The sequence below is a fragment of the Gallus gallus genome, chromosome 2 (assembly GCF_016699485.2).
Source record: "Gallus gallus isolate bGalGal1 chromosome 2, bGalGal1.mat.broiler.GRCg7b, whole genome shotgun sequence".
NCBI lineage: Eukaryota > Metazoa > Chordata > Aves > Galliformes > Phasianidae > Gallus > Gallus gallus.
This window is the reverse complement of record NC_052533.1, coordinates 119,618,431-119,642,682: the sequence shown is the minus strand read 5'-3', so window position 1 is coordinate 119,642,682 and position 24,252 is coordinate 119,618,431. Positions and strand designations below refer to the sequence as shown.

Sequence of the window (24,252 nt, the reverse complement as noted above, 5' to 3'; positions counted from 1 at the left end):
ACCCACCTGCCCAGCTGGGCTAGCATTTTGGCACCTTCACTCCACTGACAGACACAGGGAACAGCTTGCTCTCCTCCCAGGACACAAGCACCTCTTCCCCACTCGCCTGCTCTGCGATCCTCGCGGGACTGCAGTGCTGCACACCTCGGCAGCGTGGCTGAGTAGGACCGCGGGTTCTGATGTCATAATAGGTGACAGCTGCAAGGGCCAAGTGACGCCTTCTATGACCTCACAGGGTGTGCCCAGGAGGGACAGACCCCATGGGTTTGCCCCCAGCCCAAGGCTGAAATTCCCAGAAACACCACCGAACACCGAGAGAGGGGCTCCTTTGGATGCCCCAGCAAGGATGTCTGAGCCATTGCACAGCTGCTCCCGTCCTGGGCACAGGCAGGCTGTGTGCTTCTGGCAGGGGCTGTGAAAGTCGTAGAATCATAGAATGGCCTGGGTTGAAAAGGACCACAGTGATCATCTCGTTCCAACCCCCTGCTATGTGCAGGGTCGCCAACCTCCAGACCAGGCTGCCCAGAGCCACATCCAGCGTGGCCTTGAATGCCTCCAGGGATGGGGCATCCACAACCTCCTCGGGCAAGCTGTTCCAGGGTGCCACCACCCCCTGTGTGAAAAACTTCCTCCTAATATCTAACCTAAATCTCCCGTCTCAGTTTAAAACCATTCCCCCTTGTCTTATCACTATCCACCCTTGTAAACAGCCGCTCCCCTTCCTGTTTATATGCTCCCTTCAAGTACTGGAAGGCCACAATGAGGTCTCCCTGGAGCCTTCTCTTTCTCCAAGCTAAACAAGCCCAGTTCCCTCAACCTTTCCTCATAGGAGAGGTGCTCCAGCCCTCTGATCACCTTAGTGGCCCTCCTCTGGACCCTCTCCAAGAGCTCTACGTCCTTCCTGTACTGGGGGCCCCAGGCCTGGACGCAGTATTCCAGATAGGGCCTCACAAGCGCTGAGTAGAAGGGCACAATCACCTCCCTCTGCCTGCTCGCCGCTCCTTTTTTTATGCAGCCCAGAACACAGTTGGCCTTCTGGGCTGCAAGTGCACACTGTTGGCTCGTGTCCAGCTTCTCGTCTACCGGGACCCCCAGGTCCTTCTCCGCAGGGCTGCTCCCAAGGAGATCTTCCCCCACTTTGTATAAGTACCTGGGATTGCCCCGACCCAAGTGCAGCACCCTGCCCTTGGCCTTCCTGAACCTCCTTAGGTTTTATTAGGCATGGCAACCCTCTCCACAGCAAGAGGGTTGCAACTAGATGATCTCCACGATCCCTTCCAACTTAAGCCAGTCTGTGATTCTATGATTCTATGATTCTGAATCTTGCATCTGAATCACAGAATCATAGAATCACCAAGGTTGGCAAAGACCCACAGGATCATCCAGTCCAACCATATGATACTTACTTTACCTGATGTAACAGGGTTAGTAAAGATGAGATATCCATATGAGGTCTAAGAGATGGACACTCACTGTGCACTCCTACAGGGCAAACCTCACTACAGGGATAATCCCCAATACAAAATTCAAACACAGGTCCGTACAATAAAGATGTTAGACAAAATAGTATATTGTCTGCATTCGACTCTACTGAAAATATGTTTTCCTTCCTTTGTTTGTCTTCCATGGACTAGCAAAATAGACTCCCACAAACTCTTTCTTCACGGTGTAAAAACTATGTCTGGTTGGAAGGGACACAGGAGAACTGCAAAGACAGCAACAGACTACTAGTTAAGCTTCAGAGAAAATTTGACAAGATTTATTTGGCTAATCCTACTTTTTTTTAAAAACACTATGGGAGTTGGTGTCAAGGGCACACTTTATGCCAACTTTGCCCTCTGAGTCCAAGCTCAAGAATAGTTCCCAGTGGGATCCTGAAATTGAATTATGTGATCCAAAAGATTCAAAATGGAAATCTGGCAATTCAAAATAATCAACGCGTATCACGCCCTGACTACGGCTGGATCAATTTGGTTTAGGTTCTGTTGAATTTTTTTTCACTGTATTCAGGATTCTTCTATCATTTACTTAAAAATATATATCTCTGTGTGAGAGTTGCAAAGATATGCATAATCAAAGACAATCCCCTGCTCTAGGGGTGGTTGTTATGTGAAGCATACTCATTTTTTTTTCCCCCATTTTTCACTGTGGAGGTCCAGGGACATTATCTGCTGTTTTGGAAATAATGCTTCAGTTTGTTCTTGGGTGCTAATCATATAAGCTGTACTGTCTTATTTTCACGGTTTTATGATTTTTGGTTACTGGTATTCAACATCATAACATCATGTAGTGCATTGGGAGTTAAAGTGTTAATACTCCAGTTCCGAGCAGCTGTCCGGAAGAGAAGAAGAACTACATTCCCCAGGGGGCTTTGCGGGCAGAGAGGAGAGACAACCTCTGGCAAAGTCACCTGATGCTTTTCTTCCCTCGGCTCTCATCCTGACCGTATGCATCGCCTCAGCACTACTGTAAGGCCTATGGCTTTCATACGCTCTTTCTCTCATTATACTTGATTTATTGGCTTTGATTCTAATTCTATTCTATTATCGATGTGTTATCTTGCATTCCGAAACCGTATTTAGTAAATTAGTTTGTTTCTCCTAAGATCCTTGCCGCTGTTTTTAATTATTTTGGGGTCCCCTGTCTCCCTTTTCCGGAGGCACGGATTTTGCAAAATCCCTCCGCCCCGCCAGTCATGGAACTGGGCCGAACCAGCCCGTAAACCGTTGACACTTACAGCAAGATTTTTTGCAAGTATCTTGATTTCTGAAAAACTCTTTCGAACGTGAATTTGATTGGAAAAATGAGGACAGATTTCAATATCGTGGGAAGACATGCTCAGAAAATGAGGGGAAACATAACTATCAGTGCAAAGGCAACTAAGAATAGAGTCATTCTAGCATCAGTGCTTACATCAAGCTGTTTTCTATCTATTTAGTGGTGATTTGTATTATTATGTGAAGTGCCCCTCCAAAAACTGAATTAGTTTTCATAGACATTTTAGGTTAACTAGAAAGGTTACTCAAAAAGTCATTTTTTTCAATTGTTTTGCTATGACAGAAATTGCAGTTTGAGATTGCTATCACGGAAACACGGTGGGATGAATCGCACAACTGGAATACCCTGATTGAGGACTACAGGCTTTTCAGAAGGGATAGACAGGGTAGGAGGGGTGGCGGCATTGCCCCCTATGTTAGGAAGTGGATAGATTGTGAAGAGCTGTGTCTGAGGAACAGCCACCATCAGGTCAAGAGTTTGTGGGTGAAAATCAAGGATCAGTCCAGCAAAGGGCATCTAGTGGCTGGGATCTGCTACAGGCCACCCAATTAGGAGGAGGCTGTGGACCAGGCCTTCTTGCTTCAGCTGCAGGAGGTGTTGCGCTCGCGGGCTCCTGTCCTGATGGGGGATTTCAGCCACCCGGATATCTGCTGGGATAGTGGCCTGGCAGGTGGCCGACCATCCAGGAGATTCCTGGAGTCTGTTCAGGACAACTTCCTGGTCCAGGTAATAGATGGACCGAACTGAGGTGAAGCCTTGCTGGACCTGGTGCTCAGTAGTGAAGAGGAAAGCATTAGAGACATTAAGATTGGAGGCAGCCTGGGCTGTAGTGACCATGCCTTGGTGGAGTTTGTGATCTTGAAGAATGCAGGCTTGGCTAAAAGCAGAGCTAGGACCCTGTGCTTTAGGAGAGCAAACTTCCGCCGCTCAAGGAACTGCTGAGTGGGATCCCCTGGGAAACTGTCCTTAAGGGCATGGGTACAGAACAGAGCTGGCAGCTCTTTAAGGACACCCTTCTGAGAGTGCAACGGCTCTCCATCCCCGAGCAGAAGTAGTTCAGCAGGGGAGGCAGGTGACCGTCGTGGCAGTGCAAGGACCTGCAGCTCAAACTGAGAGAAAAGGGGGAAATGCATAGAAGGTGGAAGCAGGGTTGTGTATCCTGGGAGCTCTCCTATGAGGAAAGGTTGAGGGAACTGGGCTTGTTTAGCTTGGAGAAGAGAAGGCTCCGGGGAGACCTCATTGTGGCCTTCCAGTGCTTGAAGGGAGCGTGTAAACAGGAAGGGGAGCGGCTGTTTACAAGGGTGGATAGTGATAAGGGGACAAAGGGGAATGGTTTTAAACTGGGACAGGGGAGGTTTAGGTTGGATATTGGGAAGAAGTTTTTCACACAGAAGGTGGTGACACACTGGAACAGGTTGCCTGAGGATGCCCCATCCTTGGAGGCATTCAAGGCCACGCTGGATGTGGCTCTGGGCAGCCTGGTCTGGTGGTTGGTGAACCTGCACACCGCAGGGGGGTTGAAACACTATGATCATTGTGGTCCTTTTCAACCCAGGCCATTCTATGATTCTATGATTCTATATCCATACTTTTTTTTTTCTTTTTTTTTCATAGAATAATAGGATCATGTAGTCATTTAACTCAGAAAAGACACTTCTATATCATCAAATCCAACCATCAAATTATCACTACCAAGTCTACCATTTAACCATGTTCCACAGTGCCTAGTCTGCGCATATCTTAAATACCTCCAGAGATGGCAACTCCAGCAATTCCCTGGGCAACCATTCCAGTGACTAACCATTCTCTCCATGAAGAAATTCTTTCCAGTACCCAGTCAAAACCTCTCTTGGTGCAACTTGAGCTCATTTCCTTCAGTCCTATCACTTGTTGCCTCAGAAAGGAGACCGATGCTCATCTTACTGCAATTTAAAAATTATTAGAAGAGTGCATTTGCATGGAAGTGTTAAAGTAGTCTGGATCGGTATATCTTTGTTTTCTTTGTGATTCTTTCCTCTTCAGTCTTGAAGGGTTCTCCCTTTCATTTTGCCATTCTGTTCTTTGCAATTGCCATCAGTTTTTAAAAAAGGTTACTTTCCATCATGTAATCTCTTTGCAGATCTTGCTTTGTATCTCTGTGCAGAACAGTGATAGAAGGACAACAGAGTACGTGTGGAAGCTGGTCTATGCTTCTGAGGGCAACTCACTCTAACAGCATTGCCAGGTTATGAAACAAAGCAACATAGGTTCAGGGAATCATAGTGCATCCTGATCATCTGTCATAAGTTTGCTGGATTGCCACATTTTTATAAACAGTCATGATGGTAGGACTTCAAATATGCCATTAAAGATCATCAGTGCTTTTTTTTAGCTTGTGTTCATTACTGTGACTTTAAAAATGGAATCAATATGGACTCTGAAGTGCAGACATCAATATGTGAACAACTTTTCAAAACTCAAGGCATTGTAATTTCTAAATGAAGCTGTCTTTAGAAGTTGCTCCGTGGAGCAATCATACCAACAATAAATGATTTACATTAAGATCCAACCAGATGCAGGTTTTGTTTTTGAGTGGAAGTATGCCCAATGAAAATTATCACCTTAAACATGTTTTAAATGAGTACTTTTGTACATAGTGAAAAAGCTTAGTATCAGTTCCAATTAATTTAACCCTCTGGGTTTTATAGTTTGCAATGATTGAGACAAGATATACTCTGGGATACTTAGAGCACCTGGAGTACCTCAAATAGAGAGGTGGAATTGAAGGCTAGCCTACTCTATGGATAAAGAATTGGTTGTATGGTTGCAGCCAGAGGGTTGTGACATCCACATCTAAATGCTCAGATGGAGTCTAATCACAAGTGGTGTCCGTCAGGCGTGGTCTGTCTTGGGACCAATGCTCTTCACCATCTTTATCAATGACAGGGAGAGTAGGATCTGCTACACCCTCAGCAAGTTTCAGATGACACCAAGCGGTACAGTTGATACAGTAGAAGGAAGGGATGCCATCCAGAGGGACCTAGACAGACTTAAAAGGCGGACGCACCTCATGACATTCAGTGAGGCCAAGTGCAAGGTGTTGTGGGTCGAGGCAACCACAGATCTATCTACAAACTGGGAGAAGAACTCCTTGAGAGTAGCCCTGAAGAGGAGGTCTTGTGGATATGAGTCAGCAGTGTGCTCCTGCAGCCTGGAAGGCCAACAGCATCTTGGGCTGCCTCCAAAGAGGGGTGGCCAGCAACATGAGGGAGGTGATTGTCCATCTCTACTCTGTCCTCTTGAAGCCCCAACTGTTGCACTGCATCCAGGCTTGGAACCTCCAGCACAAGAAAGATGTGGAGCTGTTGGAGTGGGTCCCAAGGAGGGCCACGCAGACTATCAGAGGGCTGGAGCAGCCCTCATATGAAGACCTGCCGAGGAAGCTTGGCTTGCACAGTCTTGAGAAGAGAAGGCTCCAAGGTGACATCCATTGCAGGTTTTCAGTACTTAAATGGAGCTTATAAACAAGGTGGAGGCCGACTTTTTACACCGTCTGATAGCGGTAAGTCAAGGGGGAATGTTTTTTAAACTGAAAGAGGGTAGTGAGGCACTGAAACAGGCTGCCCAGAGAAGCTGTGGATGTTCCATTCCTGGAGGCGTACAAAGAGGCTAGGTTGGATGGGAACCTTGGCCAGCCCAATCTAGTGCATAGAATCATAGAATGGCCTGGGTTGAAAAGGACCACAATGATCATTGAGTTTCAACCTCCCTGCTACGTGCAGGGTCGCCAACCAGCAGACCAGGCTGCCCAGAGCCACATCCAGCGTGGCCTTGAATGCCTCCAGGGATGGGATATCCACAACCTCCTCAGGCAACCTGTTCCAGGGTGGCACCACCCTCTGTGTGAAAAACTTCTTCCTAATATCCAACCCAAAGCCCCGCACCGCTTCCGCATGGCCGCCTCCTCCTCGCGGCGCACGGTGATGACGTCACAGCGCGGCGTGGCGCTCACCCGACTCGGCCCTGCAGCCCCTGCCTCCTCCCAACCCCACCACACTGCTTTAGTGATCACCCTCAACACGGGCAGAAAGGTAGCAACATCTTTTTATTTAATTATTCCGTTCTACGTATCTATTATGCCTTTTCTGGGTTGCCGTGAACATCGGCTCTGTACAGGCAGGTGTATTCCTTGTTTCCCCAGTTGCTCCGCACCTCCAGTTTGATCTGGCGGAAGGCTTTGCGGGGCTCCTCCTGTGAGGACAAAGAGGAGAAGCTTCGTTACGCACGTGGGAAGAGCCGCAGCACATCCACAGAGCTCCCTTTGCCAGCTGCGGAGCCCCGAGTTGCTCTGCTCTGCTCCCCGGCCTGCCGTGGGACGCTGGGACGGCGATGCTGATGGGGGAAGGCAGCTGCAGTCCTCCTCGCCACCAGCATTCGTCTCTCCGCGCCCGCAGGGGGACAGTTTCCCTCCCGCGCCGCCTTCCTGCTGCTGCTCTCTCTTCTGTACCAGGAAGAAAAAGTGCTTCCAAAGGTGGGACGGCCACCTCGTCTGTCAGCCCCGCAGGAGTCGGCCGCGTTGGAGAGCAGAGGAAGGCCTGGGTGATCAGGCAAACCCTTTCTTCCCAGGACTTGCAGGCAGCCCGGCCTTCCTCCCTGGCATTCTGCTGCAAGCACTTGCCATACCTGCACTTGGAAGGTCTGGGCGATCTCTCCGTCCACAGTCATAAATGAATGACCCCAGGAGAGCTTCACCTTCGTCCTCATCCACTCCCTCAAAGACAAGAGATGGTGGCGGTCACGCTGAGGCAGGCCATGCGAAAAAGAACACGCCGAGGCCGAAGCCGGGAGCCCTCCCCCCCCCTCCCTCAGCACTGACAGGATTGCAGCACAAAGGAGGGTGAACCTGAGTCAGGCCACGTGGAGCAATTGCTCCCAGCTGCTCAGCGACGAAGAGCAGCAGAGGCCTCCGGAGACGTGTAACCACCCCAAGGGTCTCCGTGCCCTTGGGCAGGTTCTATGGTGCAGTTACGGAGCTTTGTGGGGCTCTGTTGGGTGGCTACGGGGCTCTCTGGGGGCTCTCTGGGGTCTTATGGGGCTCTATGGCAAAGCGTTTCCTTGGGCCCCTCCAGAAGCAGCAGCGGGCACAGACTTACCGAGACAACAAACTCTCTGGGGGCAGTGCTGACTTCCCCAGAGGGAGAGACTGCCTTGGAGATATGCCAGATGGTAAAAGCCGTGGGCCAGATTTTCTCCGGCAGCCGGATGACCACGTGGCCCCGAGATCCTTGGAAAGCCCAGCAGTTGCCAGCAGAAATATCAGGCTGAAATGAGAAAGACGCGTCCATCAGCGGTGGGGCAAGGAGCCGCCAGAGCCGGCTGTTCGGCAAGGAGCACAGACCTTGCCTTCTCTGTGGGCTGCCATTCTCCTCACAATGGAACGCTACTCAAGGGTCAGGAGGGGAATATGTAAAGGTTTGGACAATAGGCCTGGAGTCAACTGCCTTTCTCTGCTTGCCCAGAGCCGGTGGGGCGGCGCTCCCAAGCATCTGTCACCCCATCACCTTCCCAACGCTGGTGTCAGTAAGGTGGGGAAGAGTGTGGGCTGAGCAGTGCAGCTGGGCCAAAGGAAATTGCTGTGCGCTTGCTCCTGCAGCCAGAAGGCAAGGCAGTGAACCCACAGCCACCATTTCTCCTGCCATACCTGCAAGATCGTCTCAGGAGGCTTTGCGGAGGAAAAGAATGGAGAAAGCCAGCGGTTCCCCCCATAACTCTTGGATGTCCTCTCCACATCAATAGTGGCACCTGAAATAAAGATGGGAAGACGTGCACTAGGACAGCCCAGAGACGAGCTGAAGCAGTGAATGCTCGTTCCCTGAAGCTCTTGGCAGGACTCTGGGGTGCAAAATCCCTCCCGCCGCGTAGGGGAACTGTTGAGTCCCGGCCTGAACCACTGATTGAGCACCTGGGGAAAGGAGCCCGTCAGGCCTGGGAGCGCAGCTGAAGGCTTTTTAAATTCTCAGTGAGGGGACATTTAGATGGGATGTCAGGAGGAAATTCTTGACCCCGCCCACTGCCACGTGCTGCCCAGAGAAACCATGGATGCCCCACTCCTGGAGGCGCTGGAGACCGAGTTGGCTGGGGCCCTGGGCACCTTGACGGAAAGGGTGGCAGCCCTGCCCATGGCAGGGAGTTGGACTGGGATGGTCTGTAAGGTCCCTTGAGACCTCAGCCATTCTAAAGCTCTATGAGATAACTCTGAGAGAAAGCGGAGCTTGGCAGGTTTTGGGGAGTGCCAGACGCAAAGCTGAGGGTAGAGAAGCTGCCTGCCTACGTACCCATGGTTTTTAGAGCCCAACTGGGCAGCCAGGTGTCGTGTTTCATCACCTTCTCAACTGCCTCTCTTGTCAGCTGCAGAATTTCCTGGCAACAAATAGGGAATGGAGATAGAGCAGTGAGCACAAACAGAGAAGGAGATTGGTGTGACCAGGGAGTCCTATCCAAGAGCTAAGGCAGACCTTCCAGAAAGTGTGCCCTGATGAGCCACTGGGCTCCAGAGACACAGCACAGACCGACTTGGGGCTCTGCCTGATCCCCTTGCTGCCAGCCTTGTGCCACCTCCAGACCAGCCTGGGCAGGCAGTCAGATCATGCCCTGAGCCAGCCACGCCCTGCACTGGTCCAGTTGCAGCTGGCCTGGAGAACGGCCCTTCCAGCTAAGAAGCCTGACCTGCCAAAGTCTCTCAGAAGGGACAGTGTGTGGCCTCCTAGCCAAGCCCAGCAGGTGCCTGGGGGCGGGGGCCCAGCCCCGGGGGAATTCACAGCGCTGCACAGAGCACCCTGATCCCAGCTGTACCGTGCAGCTAGCACCAGCAGCAGCTCTCAGTGAGGGGAGCAGAGCAGCTCCAAGACACAAGAGAGGCTGAGCCCCGAGAGCCAGGTGTGGGGCAGGCAGCCAGAGCACAGGGCTGTCTCTGGAAGGGGCTGAGAGGAAACACGAGGGAGCAGCACCACTACCTCTCTCTTCAATCCGTCGATCCCATTGTCTTTCAGGCTGTGAAACACGGCATCTAGAATGAGGTCCTTTCTGGCCGAGAACTGAATAGTTTTCATTTTCAGCTCCAGGCAGACCGGTGAGTTCCTAAAGGCAGAGGCAAAGCAAGTCTTGTTCAGCACTGTCCACCCCGCAGGTCAGAGCTCCAATGCTATGAGGTGAAGGATTCTGGGCCCAGGGTTGTGCCCTTCCTTGTCCCCCAGCCCCTTTTGTTCCTTGCTTTGCCAAGGGCTGCCTTCCACTGCACAGATGGGAAAGGCTGGAGCCCTGGGCACGAGGCAAAAGCGTGCAAAGAGTGCACAGCCAGCTGAGGCCACGCTACAGAGGCAGGTGCGTGGCAGGGAAGTGTTCTTACCCCAGACACGGGAGCTCATGCACAGGTCCTGCTGACACCTGGAAGAGAAAGGCATTCAGTGGGAGGAAGCACACGGAGCACGGCCAGGGCTTCCAAAGGAGCTTCCCAGGGAACCGCTGGCAGGATTTCCTGCTGCTTCCCAGCAGTTTGTATAGGACCGCTGCCCAAAGTTGTGCTCTTAGGCCCTCCACGTGCTGCAGAGCATCTGCTGCTTCTCCCTTTCCTTTCCCATCCCCTTTAGACTCCGCAGTGCCACGGATGGGCCAAAGGCCCCTTCTTCCCATGCGCTGCTGCCTTCAGCCTGAGCTCCATGGTGGACACTGGGAAGATGCTTCCACGCTGAAGCCCACCTTGCTGCCAAGGCGACCCCCAGCCCGGTTCAAGGGCCCACCCTGGGTCTCAGCAGTGATGAGCCCATGGCCAAACTCCCCCGTCCCCGTGGAGGCAGAAGGGCAGAGCTTTGGCCTCTTCCGCATACCACGGCACTGACCTGCAGGACATTGGTTTTCCAAGTTGCCATTATCCAGAGGAAGGCTCCAGCTGTGGGGGACATCAGTTGGGAGAGACCGTTAGTTTGTTCAGGCTGCTCTGAGCCCCGCAGCCCTATCTTCCTCCTCCAGAGCCAGCGGGGAAGCGCCGTGTGGGACAGTCCCGCTCCCCGGCTCTGCTTGGATGGCCTTGGGTGGGGAACACTCACCAGAAAGGACTGCTAGAAGCAGGACAGGAGTCCTCCTTCCCCTCTCTTCGGCAGCGCGTTGCCTAAGGGAGAGATCAGACGGTGGCTATCACGGCCCAGCACTGGGACGCGGCCTCCTGGGGTCCTTTGAGCAGACGCTGCCACCGCGTTCCTCTGCCCAGCAGAGCTGCGAGTCCCAGGGCCCTTTAGCAAGAGCTGGACAGTGCCACAGCACCCGTGGTACACATGAGAATGAAGAGCTCTGCTGTGCCACCGGGGCAGCGGCCTGGCCCTGTTCGGCTCTGCCCAGAGCAGGACTAGGGCTGTGCCCACGGAAGGGGATTTTGGGCCACCTGGCTGGAGAAAACCCGGCAGCACGCAGTGCTACTGGCTTCCCCTCCCTGCATTCTGGGTCCTGCTGCACCCACCTGCCCAGCTGGGCTAGCATTTTGGCACCTTCACTCCACTGACAGACACAGGGAACAGCTTGCTCTCCTCCCAGGACACAAGCACCTCTTCCCCACTCGCCTGCTCTGCGATCCTCGCGGGACTGCAGTGCTGCACACCTCGGCAGCGTGGCTGAGTAGGACCGCGGGTTCTGATGTCATAATAGGTGACAGCTGCAAGGGCCAAGTGACGCCTTCTATGACCTCACAGGGTGTGCCCAGGAGGGACAGACCCCATGGGTTTGCCCCCAGCCCAAGGCTGAAATTCCCAGAAACACCACCGAACACCGAGAGAGGGGCTCCTTTGGATGCCCCAGCAAGGATGTCTGAGCCATTGCACAGCTGCTCCCGTCCTGGGCACAGGCAGGCTGTGTGCTTCTGGCAGGGGATGTGAAAGTCGTAGAATCATAGAATGGCCTGGGTTGAAAAGGACCACAGTGATCATCTCGTTCCAACCCCCTGCTATGTGCAGGGTCGCCAACCTCCAGACCAGGCTGCCCAGAGCCACATCCAGCGTGGCCTTGAATGCCTCCAGGGATGGGGCATCCACAACCTCCTCGGGCAAGCTGTTCCAGGGTGCCACCACCCCCTGTGTGAAAAACTTCCTCCTAATATCTAACCTAAATCTCCCGTCTCAGTTTAAAACCATTCCCCCTTGTCTTATCACTATCCATCCTTGTAAACAGCCGCTCCCCTTCCTGTTTATATGCTCCCTTCAAGTACTGGAAGGCCACAATGAGGTCTCCCTGGAGCCTTCTCTTTCTCCAAGCTAAACAAGCCCAGTTCCCTCAACCTTTCCTCATAGGAGAGGTGCTCCAGCCCTCTGATCACCTTAGTGGCCCTCCTCTGGACCCTCTCCAAGAGCTCTACGTCCTTCCTGTACTGGGGGCCCCAGGCCTGGACGCAGTATTCCAGATAGGGCCTCACAAGCGCTGAGTAGAAGGGCACAATCACCTCCCTCTGCCTGCTCGCCGCTCCTTTTTTTATGCAGCCCAGAACACAGTTGGCCTTCTGGGCTGCAAGTGCACACTGTTGGCTCGTGTCCAGCTTCTCGTCTACCGGGACCCCCAGGTCCTTCTCCGCAGGGCTGCTCCCAAGGAGATCTTCCCCCACTTTGTATAAGTACCTGGGATTGCCCCGACCCAAGTGCAGCACCCTGCCCTTGGCCTTCCTGAACCTCCTTAGGTTTTATTAGGCATGGCAACCCTCTCCACAGCAAGAGGGTTGCAACTAGATGATCTCCACGATCCCTTCCAACTTAAGCCAGTCTGTGATTCTATGATTCTATGATTCTGAATCTTGCATCTGAATCACAGAATCATAGAATCACCAAGGTTGGCAAAGACCCACAGGATCATCCAGTCCAACCATATGATACTTACTTTACCTGATGTAACAGGGTTAGTAAAGATGAGATATCCATATGAGGTCTAAGAGATGGACACTCACTGTGCACTCCTACAGGGCAAACCTCACTACAGGGATAATCCCCAATACAAAATTCAAACACAGGTCTGTACAATAAAGATGTTAGACAAAATAGTATATTGTCTGCATTCGACTCTACTGAAAATGTTTTCCTTCCTTTGTTTGTCTTCCATGGACTAGCAAAATAGACTCCCACAAACTCTTTCTTCACGGTGTAAAAACTATGTCTGGTTGGAAGGGACACAGGAGAACTGCAAAGACAGCAACAGACTACTAGTTAAGCTTCAGAGAAAATTTGACAAGATTTATTTGGCTAATCCTACTTTTTTTTTAAAAACACTATGGGAGTTGGTGTCAAGGGCACACTTTATGCCAACTTTGCCCTCTGAGTCCAAGCTCAAGAATAGTTCCCAGTGGGATCCTGAAATTGAATTATGTGATCCAAAAGATTCAAAATGGAAATCTGGCAATTCAAAATAATCAACGCGTATCACGCCCTGACTACGGCTGGATCAATTTGGTTTAGGTTCTGTTGAATTTTTTTTCACTGTATTCAGGATTCTTCTATCATTTACTTAAAAATATATATCTCTGTGTGAGAGTTGCAAAGATATGCATAATCAAAGACAATCCCCTGCTCTAGGGGTGGTTGTTATGTGAAGCATACTCATTTTTTTTTTCCCCCATTTTTCACTGTGGAGGTCCAGGGACATTATCTGCTGTTTTGGAAATAATGCTTCAGTTTGTTCTTGGGTGCTAATCATATAAGCTGTACTGTCTTATTTTCACGGTTTTATGATTTTTGGTTACTGGTATTCAACATCATAACATCATGTAGTGCATTGGGAGTTAAAGTGTTAATACTCCAGTTCCGAGCAGCTGTCCGGAAGAGAAGAAGAACTACATTCCCCAGGGGGCTTTGCGGGCAGAGAGGAGAGACAACCTCTGGCAAAGTCACCTGATGCTTTTCTTCCCTCGGCTCTCATCCTGACCGTATGCATCGCCTCAGCACTACTGTAAGGCCTATGGCTTTCATACGCTCTTTCTCTCATTATACTTGATTTATTGGCTTTGATTCTAATTCTATTCTATTATCGTGTGTTATCTTGCATTCCGAAACCGTATTTAGTAAATTAGTTTGTTTCTCCTAAGATCCTTGCCGCTGTTTTTAATTATTTTGGGGTCCCCTGTCTCCCTTTTCCGGAGGCACGGATTTTGCAAAATCCCTCCGCCCCGCCAGTCATGGAACTGGGCCGAACCAGCCCGTAAACCGTTGACACTTACAGCAAGATTTTTTGCAAGTATCTTGATTTCTGAAAAACTCTTTCGAACGTGAATTTGATTGGAAAAATGAGGACAGATTTCAATATCGTGGGAAGACATGCTCAGAAAATGAGGGGAAACATAACTATCAGTGCAAAGGCAACTAAGAATAGAGTCATTCTAGCATCAGTGCTTACATCAAGCTGTTTTCTATCTATTTAGTGGTGATTTGTATTATTATGTGAAGTGCCCCTCCAAAAACTGAATTAGTTTTCATAGACATTTTAGGTTAACTAGAAAGGTTACTCAAAAAGTCATTTTTTTCAATTGTTTTGCTATGACAGAAATTGCAGTTTGAGATTGCTATCACGGAAACACGGTGGGATGAATCGCACAACTGGAATACCCTGATTGAGGACTACAGGCTTTTCAGAAGGGATAGACAGGGTAGGAGGGGTGGCGGCATTGCCCCCTATGTTAGGAAGTGGATAGATTGTGAAGAGCTGTGTCTGAGGAACAGCCACCATCAGGTCAAGAGTTTGTGGGTGAAAATCAAGGATCAGTCCAGCAAAGGGCATCTAGTGGCTGGGATCTGCTACAGGCCACCCAATTAGGAGGAGGCTGTGGACCAGGCCTTCTTGCTTCAGCTGCAGGAGGTGTTGCGCTCGCGGGCTCCTGTCCTGATGGGGGATTTCAGCCACCCGGATATCTGCTGGGATAGTGGCCTGGCAGGTGGCCGACCATCCAGGAGATTCCTGGAGTCTGTTCAGGACAACTTCCTGGTCCAGGTAATAGATGGACCGAACTGAGGTGAAGCCTTGCTGGACCTGGTGCTCAGTAGTGAAGAGGAAAGCATTAGAGACATTAAGATTGGAGGCAGCCTGGGCTGTAGTGACCATGCCTTGGTGGAGTTTGTGATCTTGAAGAATGCAGGCTTGGCTAAAAGCAGAGCTAGGACCCTGTGCTTTAGGAGAGCAAACTTCCGCCGCTCAAGGAACTGCTGAGTGGGATCCCCTGGGAAACTGTCCTTAAGGGCATGGGTACAGAACAGAGCTGGCAGCTCTTTAAGGACACCCTTCTGAGAGTGCAACGGCTCTCCATCCCCGAGCAGAAGTAGTTCAGCAGGGGAGGCAGGTGACCGTCGTGGCAGTGCAAGGACCTGCAGCTCAAACTGAGAGAAAAGGGGGAAATGCATAGAAGGTGGAAGCAGGGTTGTGTATCCTGGGAGCTCTCCTATGAGGAAAGGTTGAGGGAACTGGGCTTGTTTAGCTTGGAGAAGAGAAGGCTCCGGGGAGACCTCATTGTGGCCTTCCAGTGCTTGAAGGGAGCGTGTAAACAGGAAGGGGAGCGGCTGTTTACAAGGGTGGATAGTGATAAGGGGACAAAGGGGAATGGTTTTAAACTGGGACAGGGGAGGTTTAGGTTGGATATTGGGACGAAGTTTTTCACACAGAAGGTGGTGACACACTGGAACAGGTTGCCTGAGGATGCCCCATCCTTGGAGGCATTCAAGGCCACGCTGGATGTGGCTCTGGGCAGCCTGGTCTGGTGGTTGGTGAACCTGCACACCGCAGGGGGGTTGAAACACTATGATCATTGTGGTCCTTTTCAACCCAGGCCATTCTATGATTCTATGATTCTATATCCATACTTTTTTTTTTCTTTTTTTTTCATAGAATAATAGGATCATGTAGTCATTTAACTCAGAAAAGACACTTCTATATCATCAAATCCAACCATCAAATTATCACTACCAAGTCTACCATTTAACCATGTTCCACAGTGCCTAGTCTGCGCATATCTTAAATACCTCCAGAGATGGCAACTCCAGCAATTCCCTGGGCAACCATTCCAGTGACTAACCATTCTCTCCATGAAGAAATTCTTTCCAGTACCCAGTCAAAACCTCTCTTGGTGCAACTTGAGCTCATTTCCTTCAGTCCTATCACTTGTTGCCTCAGAAAGGAGACCGATGCTCATCTTACTGCAATTTAAAAATTATTAGAAGAGTGCATTTGCATGGAAGTGTTAAAGTAGTCTGGATCGGTATATCTTTGTTTTCTTTGTGATTCTTTCCTCTTCAGTCTTGAAGGGTTCTCCCTTTCATTTTGCCATTCTGTTCTTTGCAATTGCCATCAGTTTTTAAAAAAGGTTACTTTCCATCATGTAATCTCTTTGCAGATCTTGCTTTGTATCTCTGTGCAGAACAGTGATAGAAGGACAACAGAGTACGTGTGGAAGCTGGTCTATGCTTCTGAGGGCAACTCACTCTAACAGCATTGCCAGGTTATGAAACAAAGCAACATAGGTTCAGGGAATCATAGTGCATCCTGATCATCTGTCATAAGTTTGCTGGATTGCCACATTTTTATAAACAGTCATGATGGTAGGACTTCAAATATGCCATTAAAGATCATCAGTGCTTTTTTTTAGCTTGTGTTCATTACTGTGACTTTAAAAATGGAATCAATATGGACTCTGAAGTGCAGACATCAATATGTGAACAACTTTTCAAAACTCAAGGCATTGTAATTTCTAAATGAAGCTGTCTTTAGAAGTTGCTCCGTGGAGCAATCATACCAACAATAAATGATTTACATTAAGATCCAACCAGATGCAGGTTTTGTTTTTGAGTGGAAGTATGCCCAATGAAAATTATCACCTTGAACATGTTTTAAATGAGTACTTTTGTACATAGTGAAAAAGCTTAGTATCAGTTCCAATTAATTTAACCCTCTGGGTTTTATAGTTTGCAATGATTGAGACAAGATATACTCTGGGATACTTAGAGCACCTGGAGTACCTCAAATAGAGAGGTGGAATTGAAGGCTAGCCTACTCTATGGATAAAGAATTGGTTGTATGGTTGCAGCCAGAGGGTTGTGACATCCACATCTAAATGCTCAGATGGAGTCTAATCACAAGTGGTGTCCGTCAGGCGTGGTCTGTCTTGGGACCAATGCTCTTCACCATCTTTATCAATGACAGGGAGAGTAGGATCTGCTACACCCTCAGCAAGTTTCAGATGACACCAAGCGGTACAGTTGATACAGTAGAAGGAAGGGATGCCATCCAGAGGGACCTAGACAGACTTAAAAGGCGGACGCACCTCATGACATTCAGTGAGGCCAAGTGCAAGGTGTTGTGGGTCGAGGCAACCACAGATCTATCTACAAACTGGGAGAAGAACTCCTTGAGAGTAGCCCTGAAGAGGAGGTCTTGTGGATATGAGTCAGCAGTGTGCTCCTGCAGCCTGGAAGGCCAACAGCATCTTGGGCTGCCTCCAAAGAGGGGTGGCCAGCAACATGAGGGAGGTGATTGTCCATCTCTACTCTGTCCTCTTGAAGCCCCAACTGTTGCACTGCATCCAGGCTTGGAACCTCCAGCACAAGAAAGATGTGGAGCTGTTGGAGTGGGTCCCAAGGAGGGCCACGCAGACTATCAGAGGGCTGGAGCAGCCCTCATATGAAGACCTGCCGAGGAAGCTTGGCTTGCACAGTCTTGAGAAGAGAAGGCTCCAAGGTGACATCCATTGCAGGTTTTCAGTACTTAAATGGAGCTTATAAACAAGGTGGAGGCCGACTTTTTACACCGTCTGATAGCGGTAAGTCAAGGGGGAATGTTTTTTAAACTGAAAGAGGGTAGTGAGGCACTGAAACAGGCTGCCCAGAGAAGCTGTGGATGTTCCATTCCTGGAGGCGTACAAAGAGGCTAGGTTGGATGGGAACCTTGGCCAGCCCAATCTAGTGCATAGAATCATAGAATGGCCTGGGTTGAAAAGGACCACAATGATCATTGAGTTTCAACCTCCCTGCTACGTGCAGGGTCGCCAACCAGCAGACCAGGCTGCCCAGAGCCACATCCAGCGTGGCCTTGAATGCCTCCAGGGATGGGATATCCACAACCTCCTCAGGCAACCTGTTCCAGGGTGGCACCACCCTCTGTGTGAAAAACTTCTTCCTAATATCCAACCCAAAGCCCCGCACCGCTTCCGCATGGCCGCCTCCTCCTCGCGGCGCACGGTGATGACGTCACAGCGCGGCGTGGCGCTCACCCGACTCGGCCCTGCAGCCCCTGCCTCCTCCCAACCCCACCACGCTGCTTTAGTGATCACCCTCAACACGGGCAGAAAGGTAGCAACATCTTTTTATTTAATTATTCCGTTCTACGTATCTATTATGCCTTTTCTGGGTTGCCGTGAACATCGGCTCTGTACAGGCAGGTGTATTCCTTGTTTCCCCAGTTGCTCCGCACCTCCAGTTTGATCTGGCGGAAGGCTTTGCGGGGCTCCTCCTGTGAGGACAAAGAGGAGAAGCTTCGTTACGCACGTGGGAAGAGCCGCAGCACATCCACAGAGCTCCCTTTGCCAGCTGCGGAGCCCCGAGTTGCTCTGCTCTGCTCCCCGGCCTGCCGTGGGACGCTGGGACGGCGATGCTGATGGGGGAAGGCAGCTGCAGTCCTCCTCGCCACCAGCATTCGTCTCTCCGCGCCCGCAGGGGGACAGTTTCCCTCCCGCGCCGCCTTCCTGCTGCTGCTCTCTCTTCTGTACCAGGAAGAAAAAGTGCTTCCAAAGGTGGGACGGCCACCTCGTCTGTCAGCCCCGCAGGAGTCGGCCGCGTTGGAGAGCAGAGGAAGGCCTGGGTGATCAGGCAAACCCTTTCTTCCCAGGACTTGCAGGCAGCCCGGCCTTCCTCCCTGGCATTCTGCTGCAAGCACTTGCCATACCTGCACTTGGAAGGTCTGGGCGATCTCTCCGTCCACGTCATAAATGAATGACCCCAGGAGAGCTTCACCTTCGTCCTCATCCACTCCCTCAAAGACAAGAGATGGTGGCGGTCACGCTGAGGCAGGCCATGCGAAAAAGAACACGCCGAGGCCGAAGCCGGGAGCCCTCCCCCCCCCTCCCTCAGCACTGACAGGATTGCAGCACAAAGGAGGGTGAACCTGAGTCAGGCCACGTGGAGCAATTGCTCCCAGCTGCTCAGCGACGAAGAGCAGCAGAGGCCTCCGGAGACGTGTAACCACCCCAAGGGTCTCCGTGCCCTTGGGCAGGTTCTATGGTGCAGTTACGGAGCTTTGTGGGGCTCTGTTGGGTGGCTACGGGGCTCTCTGGGGGCTCTCTGGGGTCTTATGGGGCTCTATGGCAAAGCGTTTCCTTGGGCCCCTCCAGAAGCAGCAGCGGGCACAGACTTACCGAGACAACAAACTCTCTGGGGGCAGTGCTGACTTCCCCAGAGGGAGAGACTGCCTTGGAGATATGCCAGATGGTAAAAGCCGTGGGCCAGATTTTCTCCGGCAGCCGGATGACCACGTGGCCCCGAGATCCTTGGAAAGCCCAGCAGTTGCCAGCAGAAATATCAGGCTGAAATGAGAAAGACGCGTCCATCAGCGGTGGGGCAAGGAGCCGCCAGAGCCGGCTGTTCGGCAAGGAGCACAGACCTTGCCTTCTCTGTGGGCTGCCATTCTCCTCACAATGGAACGCTACTCAAGGGTCAGGAGGGGAATATGTAAAGGTTTGGACAATAGGCCTGGAGTCAACTGCCTTTCTCTGCTTGCCCAGAGCCGGTGGGGCGGCGCTCCCAAGCATCTGTCACCCCATCACCTTCCCAACGCTGGTGTCAGTAAGGTGGGGAAGAGTGTGGGCTGAGCAGTGCAGCTGGGCCAAAGGAAATTGCTGTGCGCTTGCTCCTGCAGCCAGAAGGCAAGGCAGTGAACCCACAGCCACCATTTCTCCTGCCATACCTGCAAGATCGTCTCAGGAGGCTTTGCGGAGGAAAAGAATGGAGAAAGCCAGCGGTTCCCCCCATAACTCTTGGATGTCCTCTCCACATCAATAGTGGCACCTGAAATAAAGATGGGAAGACGTGCACTAGGACAGCCCAGAGACGAGCTGAAGCAGTGAATGCTCGTTCCCTGAAGCTCTTGGCAGGACTCTGGGGTGCAAAATCCCTCCCGCCGCGTAGGGGAACTGTTGAGTCCCGGCCTGAACCACTGATTGAGCACCTGGGGAAAGGAGCCCGTCAGGCCTGGGAGCGCAGCTGAAGGCTTTTTAAATTCTCAGTGAGGGGACATTTAGATGGGATGTCAGGAGGAAATTCTTGACCCTGCCCACTGCCACGTGCTGCCCAGAGAAACCATGGATGCCCCACTCCTGGAGGCGCTGGAGACCGAGTTGGCTGGGGCCCTGGGCACCTTGACGGAAAGGGTGGCAGCCCTGCCCATGGCAGGGAGTTGGACTGGGATGGTCTGTAAGGTCCCTTGAGACCTCAGCCATTCTAAAGCTCTATGAGATAACTCTGAGAGAAAGCGGAGCTTGGCAGGTTTTGGGGAGTGCCAGACGCAAAGCTGAGGGTAGAGAAGCTGCCTGCCTACGTACCCATGGTTTTTAGAGCCCAACTGGGCAGCCAGGTGTCGTGTTTCATCACCTTCTCAACTGCCTCTCTTGTCAGCTGCAGAATTTCCTGGCAACAAATAGGGAATGGAGATAGAGCAGTGAGCACAAACAGAGAAGGAGATTGGTGTGACCAGGGAGTCCTATCCAAGAGCTAAGGCAGACCTTCCAGAAAGTGTGCCCTGATGAGCCACTGGGCTCCAGAGACACAGCACAGACCGACTTGGGGCTCTGCCTGATCCCCTTGCTGCCAGCCTTGTGCCACCTCCAGACCAGCCTGGGCAGGCAGTCAGATCATGCCCTGAGCCAGCCACGCCCTGCACTGGTCCAGTTGCAGCTGGCCTGGAGAACGGCCCTTCCAGCTAAGAAGCCTGACCTGCCAAAGTCTCTCAGAAGGGACAGTGTGTGGCCTCCTAGCCAAGCCCAGCAGGTGCCTGGGGGCGGGGGCCCAGCCCCGGGGGAATTCACAGCGCTGCACAGAGCACCCTGATCCCAGCTGTACCGTGCAGCTAGCACCAGCAGCAGCTCTCAGTGAGGGGAGCAGAGCAGCTCCAAGACACAAGAGAGGCTGAGCCCCGAGAGCCAGGTGTGGGGCAGGCAGCCAGAGCACAGGGCTGTCTCTGGAAGGGGCTGAGAGGAAACACGAGGGAGCAGCACCACTACCTCTCTCTTCAATCCGTCGATCCCATTGTCTTTCAGGCTGTGAAACACGGCATCTAGAATGAGGTCCTTTCTGGCCGAGAACTGAATAGTTTTCATTTTCAGCTCCAGGCAGACCGGTGAGTTCCTAAAGGCAGAGGCAAAGCAAGTCTTGTTCAGCACTGTCCACCCCGCAGGTCAGAGCTCCAATGCTATGAGGTGAAGGATTCTGGGCCCAGGGTTGTGCCCTTCCTTGTCCCCCAGCCCCTTTTGTTCCTTGCTTTGCCAAGGGCTGCCTTCCACTGCACAGATGGGAAAGGCTGGAGCCCTGGGCACGAGGCAAAAGCGTGCAAAGAGTGCACAGCCAGCTGAGGCCACGCTACAGAGGCAGGTGCGTGGCAGGGAAGTGTTCTTACCCCAGACACGGGAGCTCATGCACAGGTCCTGCTGACACCTGGAAGAGAAAGGCATTCAGTGGGAGGAAGCACACGGAGCACGGCCAGGGCTTCCAAAGGAGCTTCCCAGGGAACCGCTGGCAGGATTTCCTGCTGCTTCCCAGCAGTTTGTATAGGACCGCTGCCCAAAGTTGTGCTCTTAGGCCCTCCACGTGCTGCAGAGCATCTGCTGCTTCTCCCTTTCCTTTCCCATCCCCTTTAGACTCCGCAGTGCCACGGATGGGCCAAAGGCCCCTTCTTCCCATGCGCTGCTGCCTTCAGCCTGAGCTCCATGGTGGACACTGGGAAGATGCTTCCACGCTGAAGCCCACCTTGCTGCCAAGGCGACCCCCAGCCCGGTTCAAGGGCCCACCCTGGGTCTCAGCAGTGATGAGCCCATGGCCAAACTCCCCCGTCCCCGTGGAGGCAGAAGGGCAGAGCTTTGGCCTCTTCCGCATACCACGGCACTGACCTGCAGGACATTGGTTTTCCAAGTTGCCATTATCCAGAGGAAGGCTCCAGCTGTGGGGGACATCAGTTGGGAGAGACCGTTAGTTTGTTCAGGCTGCTCTGAGCCCCGCAGCCCTATCTTCCTCCTCCAGAGCCAGCGGGGAAGCGCCGTGTGGGACAGTCCCGCTCCCCGGCTCTGCTTGGATGGCCTTGGGTGGGGAACACTCACCAGAAAGGACTGCTAGAAGCAGGACAGGAGTCCTCCTTCCCCTCTCTTCGGCAGCGCGTTGCCTAAGGGAGAGATCAGACGGTGGCTATCACGGCCCAGCACTGGGACGCGGCCTCCTGGGGTCCTTTGAGCAGAGCCACCGCGTTCCTCTGCCCAGCAGAGCTGCGAGTCCCAGGGCCCTTTAGCAAGAGCTGGACAGTGCCACAGCACCCGTGGTACACATGAGAATGAAGAGCTCTGCTGTGCCACCGGGGCAGCGGCCTGGCCCTGTTCGGCTCTGCCCAGAGCAGGACTAGGGCTGTGCCCACGGAAGGGGATTTTGGGCCACCTGGCTGGAGAAAACCCGGCAGCACGCAGTGCTACTGGCTTCCCCTCCCTGCATTCTGGGTCCTGCTGCACCCACCTGCCCAGCTGGGCTAGCATTTTGGCACCTTCACTCCACTGACAGACACAGGGAACAGCTTGCTCTCCTCCCAGGACACAAGCACCTCTTCCCCACTCGCCTGCTCTGCGATCCTCGCGGGACTGCAGTGCTGCACACCTCGGCAGCGTGGCTGAGTAGGACCGCGGGTTCTGATGTCATAATAGGTGACAGCTGCAAGGGCCAAGTGACGCCTTCTATGACCTCACAGGGTGTGCCCAGGAGGGACAGACCCCATGGGTTTGCCCCCAGCCCAAGGCTGAAATTCCCAGAAACACCACCGAACACCGAGAGAGGGGCTCCTTTGGATGCCCCAGCAAGGATGTCTGAGCCATTGCACAGCTGCTCCCGTCCTGGGCACAGGCAGGCTGTGTGCTTCTGGCAGGGGCTGTGAAAGTCGTAGAATCATAGAATGGCCTGGGTTGAAAAGGACCACAGTGATCATCTCGTTCCAACCCCCTGCTATGTGCAGGGTCGCCAACCTCCAGACCAGGCTGCCCAGAGCCACATCCAGCGTGGCCTTGAATGCCTCCAGGGATGGGGCATCCACAACCTCCTCGGGCAAGCTGTTCCAGGGTGCCACCACCCCCTGTGTGAAAAACTTCCTCCTAATATCTAACCTAAATCTCCCGTCTCAGTTTAAAACCATTCCCCCTTGTCTTATCACTATCCACCCTTGTAAACAGCCGCTCCCCTTCCTGTTTATATGCTCCCTTCAAGTACTGGAAGGCCACAATGAGGTCTCCCTGGAGCCTTCTCTTTCTCCAAGCTAAACAAGCCCAGTTCCCTCAACCTTTCCTCATAGGAGAGGTGCTCCAGCCCTCTGATCACCTTAGTGGCCCTCCTCTGGACCCTCTCCAAGAGCTCTACGTCCTTCCTGTACTGGGGGCCCCAGGCCTGGACACAGTATTCCAGATAGGGCCTCACAAGCGCTGAGTAGAAGGGCACAATCACCTCCCTCTGCCTGCTGGCCACTCCTTTTTTGATGCAGCCCAGAACACAGTTGGCCTTCTGGGCTGCAAGTGCACACTGTTGGCTCGTGTCCAGCTTCTCGTCTACCGGGACCCCCAGGTCCTTCTCCGCAGGGCTGCTCCCAAGGAGATCTTCCCCCACTTTGTATAAGTACCTGGGATTGCCCCGACCCAAATCAAGTACCTTGCACTTGGCCTTATTGAACCTCATTAAGTTCCTTATAATAGTGTAATTTTTTAGATTAGATATAGATGATGGTGATGCTGTGAAGGCCTTGAGATACTAAGTGAGCCTGTCAAAATTCTGTACTTCTCATTCTCCTGCAGCCTTTAAGGGAATATAAATATATACCTCAAGGCGAGATCCAGTTGACTAAGAAACAACTCTTTTGGTCCAGACAGGACCCATTCTTTATGGAATGAGTACAAAGTCATCCATTACATGATGTGTCTGGTGGTGCAAAAGAAGAAATGACTACAGTTTGATTTGCTTTCAACTTCCATGATTCTGATCATGTTTTGTTTTCACAACCGATTAAGTTTACCCCGGTTGCTGGTCATAATACCTCATCTTTTTCTTCATTAACTCTACTCTTGGTATGTTCATGAAAGTGTTCAACCTAGAGACTTATGGCAAAACAGATCTTCTTGTGTTTTATTGTTTGTGCAGCTTGGTATTTGAAAATATTTTTTTCTTCTTGTAGACCATATACATATCGTGTGATCAGGTGTTGACTCCATCA

The 24,252-nt window shown here is 52.0% G+C and overlaps 2 protein-coding genes and 1 long non-coding RNA gene across 3 annotated transcripts; all 3 read right to left on the bottom strand.

The window, feature by feature from the left end:
• Positions 1–6,844: 6,844 nt before the first annotated feature.
• Positions 6,845–7,476, bottom strand: LOC121113097. The gene is made up of 2 exons (XR_005857744.1): positions 7,441–7,476; positions 6,845–7,008 (listed from the first exon to the last, which is right to left on the bottom strand). It is a non-coding gene; the product is annotated as an uncharacterized LOC121113097 (long non-coding RNA).
• A 145-nt stretch (positions 7,477–7,621) lies between these two features.
• Positions 7,622–11,395, bottom strand: LOC121113096 (SUN domain-containing protein 3-like). The gene is made up of 8 exons (XM_040696084.2): positions 11,267–11,395; positions 10,860–10,921; positions 10,653–10,702; positions 10,163–10,200; positions 9,771–9,894; positions 9,093–9,177; positions 8,459–8,559; positions 7,622–8,078 (listed from the first exon to the last, which is right to left on the bottom strand). Exons 1-8 carry the CDS (start codon positions 11,284–11,286, stop codon positions 7,845–7,847), a joined length of 714 nt encoding a protein of 237 aa, XP_040552018.1. The 5' UTR covers positions 11,287–11,395; the 3' UTR covers positions 7,622–7,844.
• Positions 11,396–18,103: 6,708 nt separating this feature from the next.
• LOC107055860 (SUN domain-containing protein 3-like) lies at positions 18,104–22,649 on the bottom strand. Its single transcript, XM_040696032.2, has 10 exons — positions 22,521–22,649; positions 22,118–22,179; positions 21,911–21,960; positions 21,421–21,458; positions 21,029–21,152; positions 20,351–20,435; positions 19,717–19,817; positions 19,169–19,336; positions 18,700–18,786; positions 18,104–18,267 (listed from the first exon to the last, which is right to left on the bottom strand). Exons 1-10 carry the CDS (start codon positions 22,538–22,540, stop codon positions 18,151–18,153), a joined length of 852 nt encoding a protein of 283 aa, XP_040551966.1. The 5' UTR covers positions 22,541–22,649; the 3' UTR covers positions 18,104–18,150.
• Positions 22,650–24,252: the final 1,603 nt, after the last annotated feature.

Bases quoted from the DNA above. Each gene is read 5' to 3' on its own strand.
- LOC121113096 (XM_040696084.2), bottom strand. From the start codon at position 11,286: ATGCTAGCCCAGCTGGGCAG. The intron at 8,560-9,092 runs GTACGTAGGCAG...TCTTTATTTCAG, and splicing joins TTGGGCTCTAAAAACCATGG to GTGCCACTATTGATGTGGAG. The intron at 8,079-8,458 runs GTATGGCAGGAG...TTCTCATTTCAG, and splicing joins CTCCTGAGACGATCTTGCAG to CCTGATATTTCTGCTGGCAA.
- LOC107055860 (XM_040696032.2), bottom strand. From the start codon at position 22,540: ATGCTAGCCCAGCTGGGCAG. The intron at 19,818-20,350 runs GTACGTAGGCAG...TCTTTATTTCAG, and splicing joins TTGGGCTCTAAAAACCATGG to GTGCCACTATTGATGTGGAG. The intron at 18,787-19,168 runs GTAAGTCTGTGC...CTTGTCTTTGAG, and splicing joins CCAGAGAGTTTGTTGTCTCG to GGAGTGGATGAGGACGAAGG.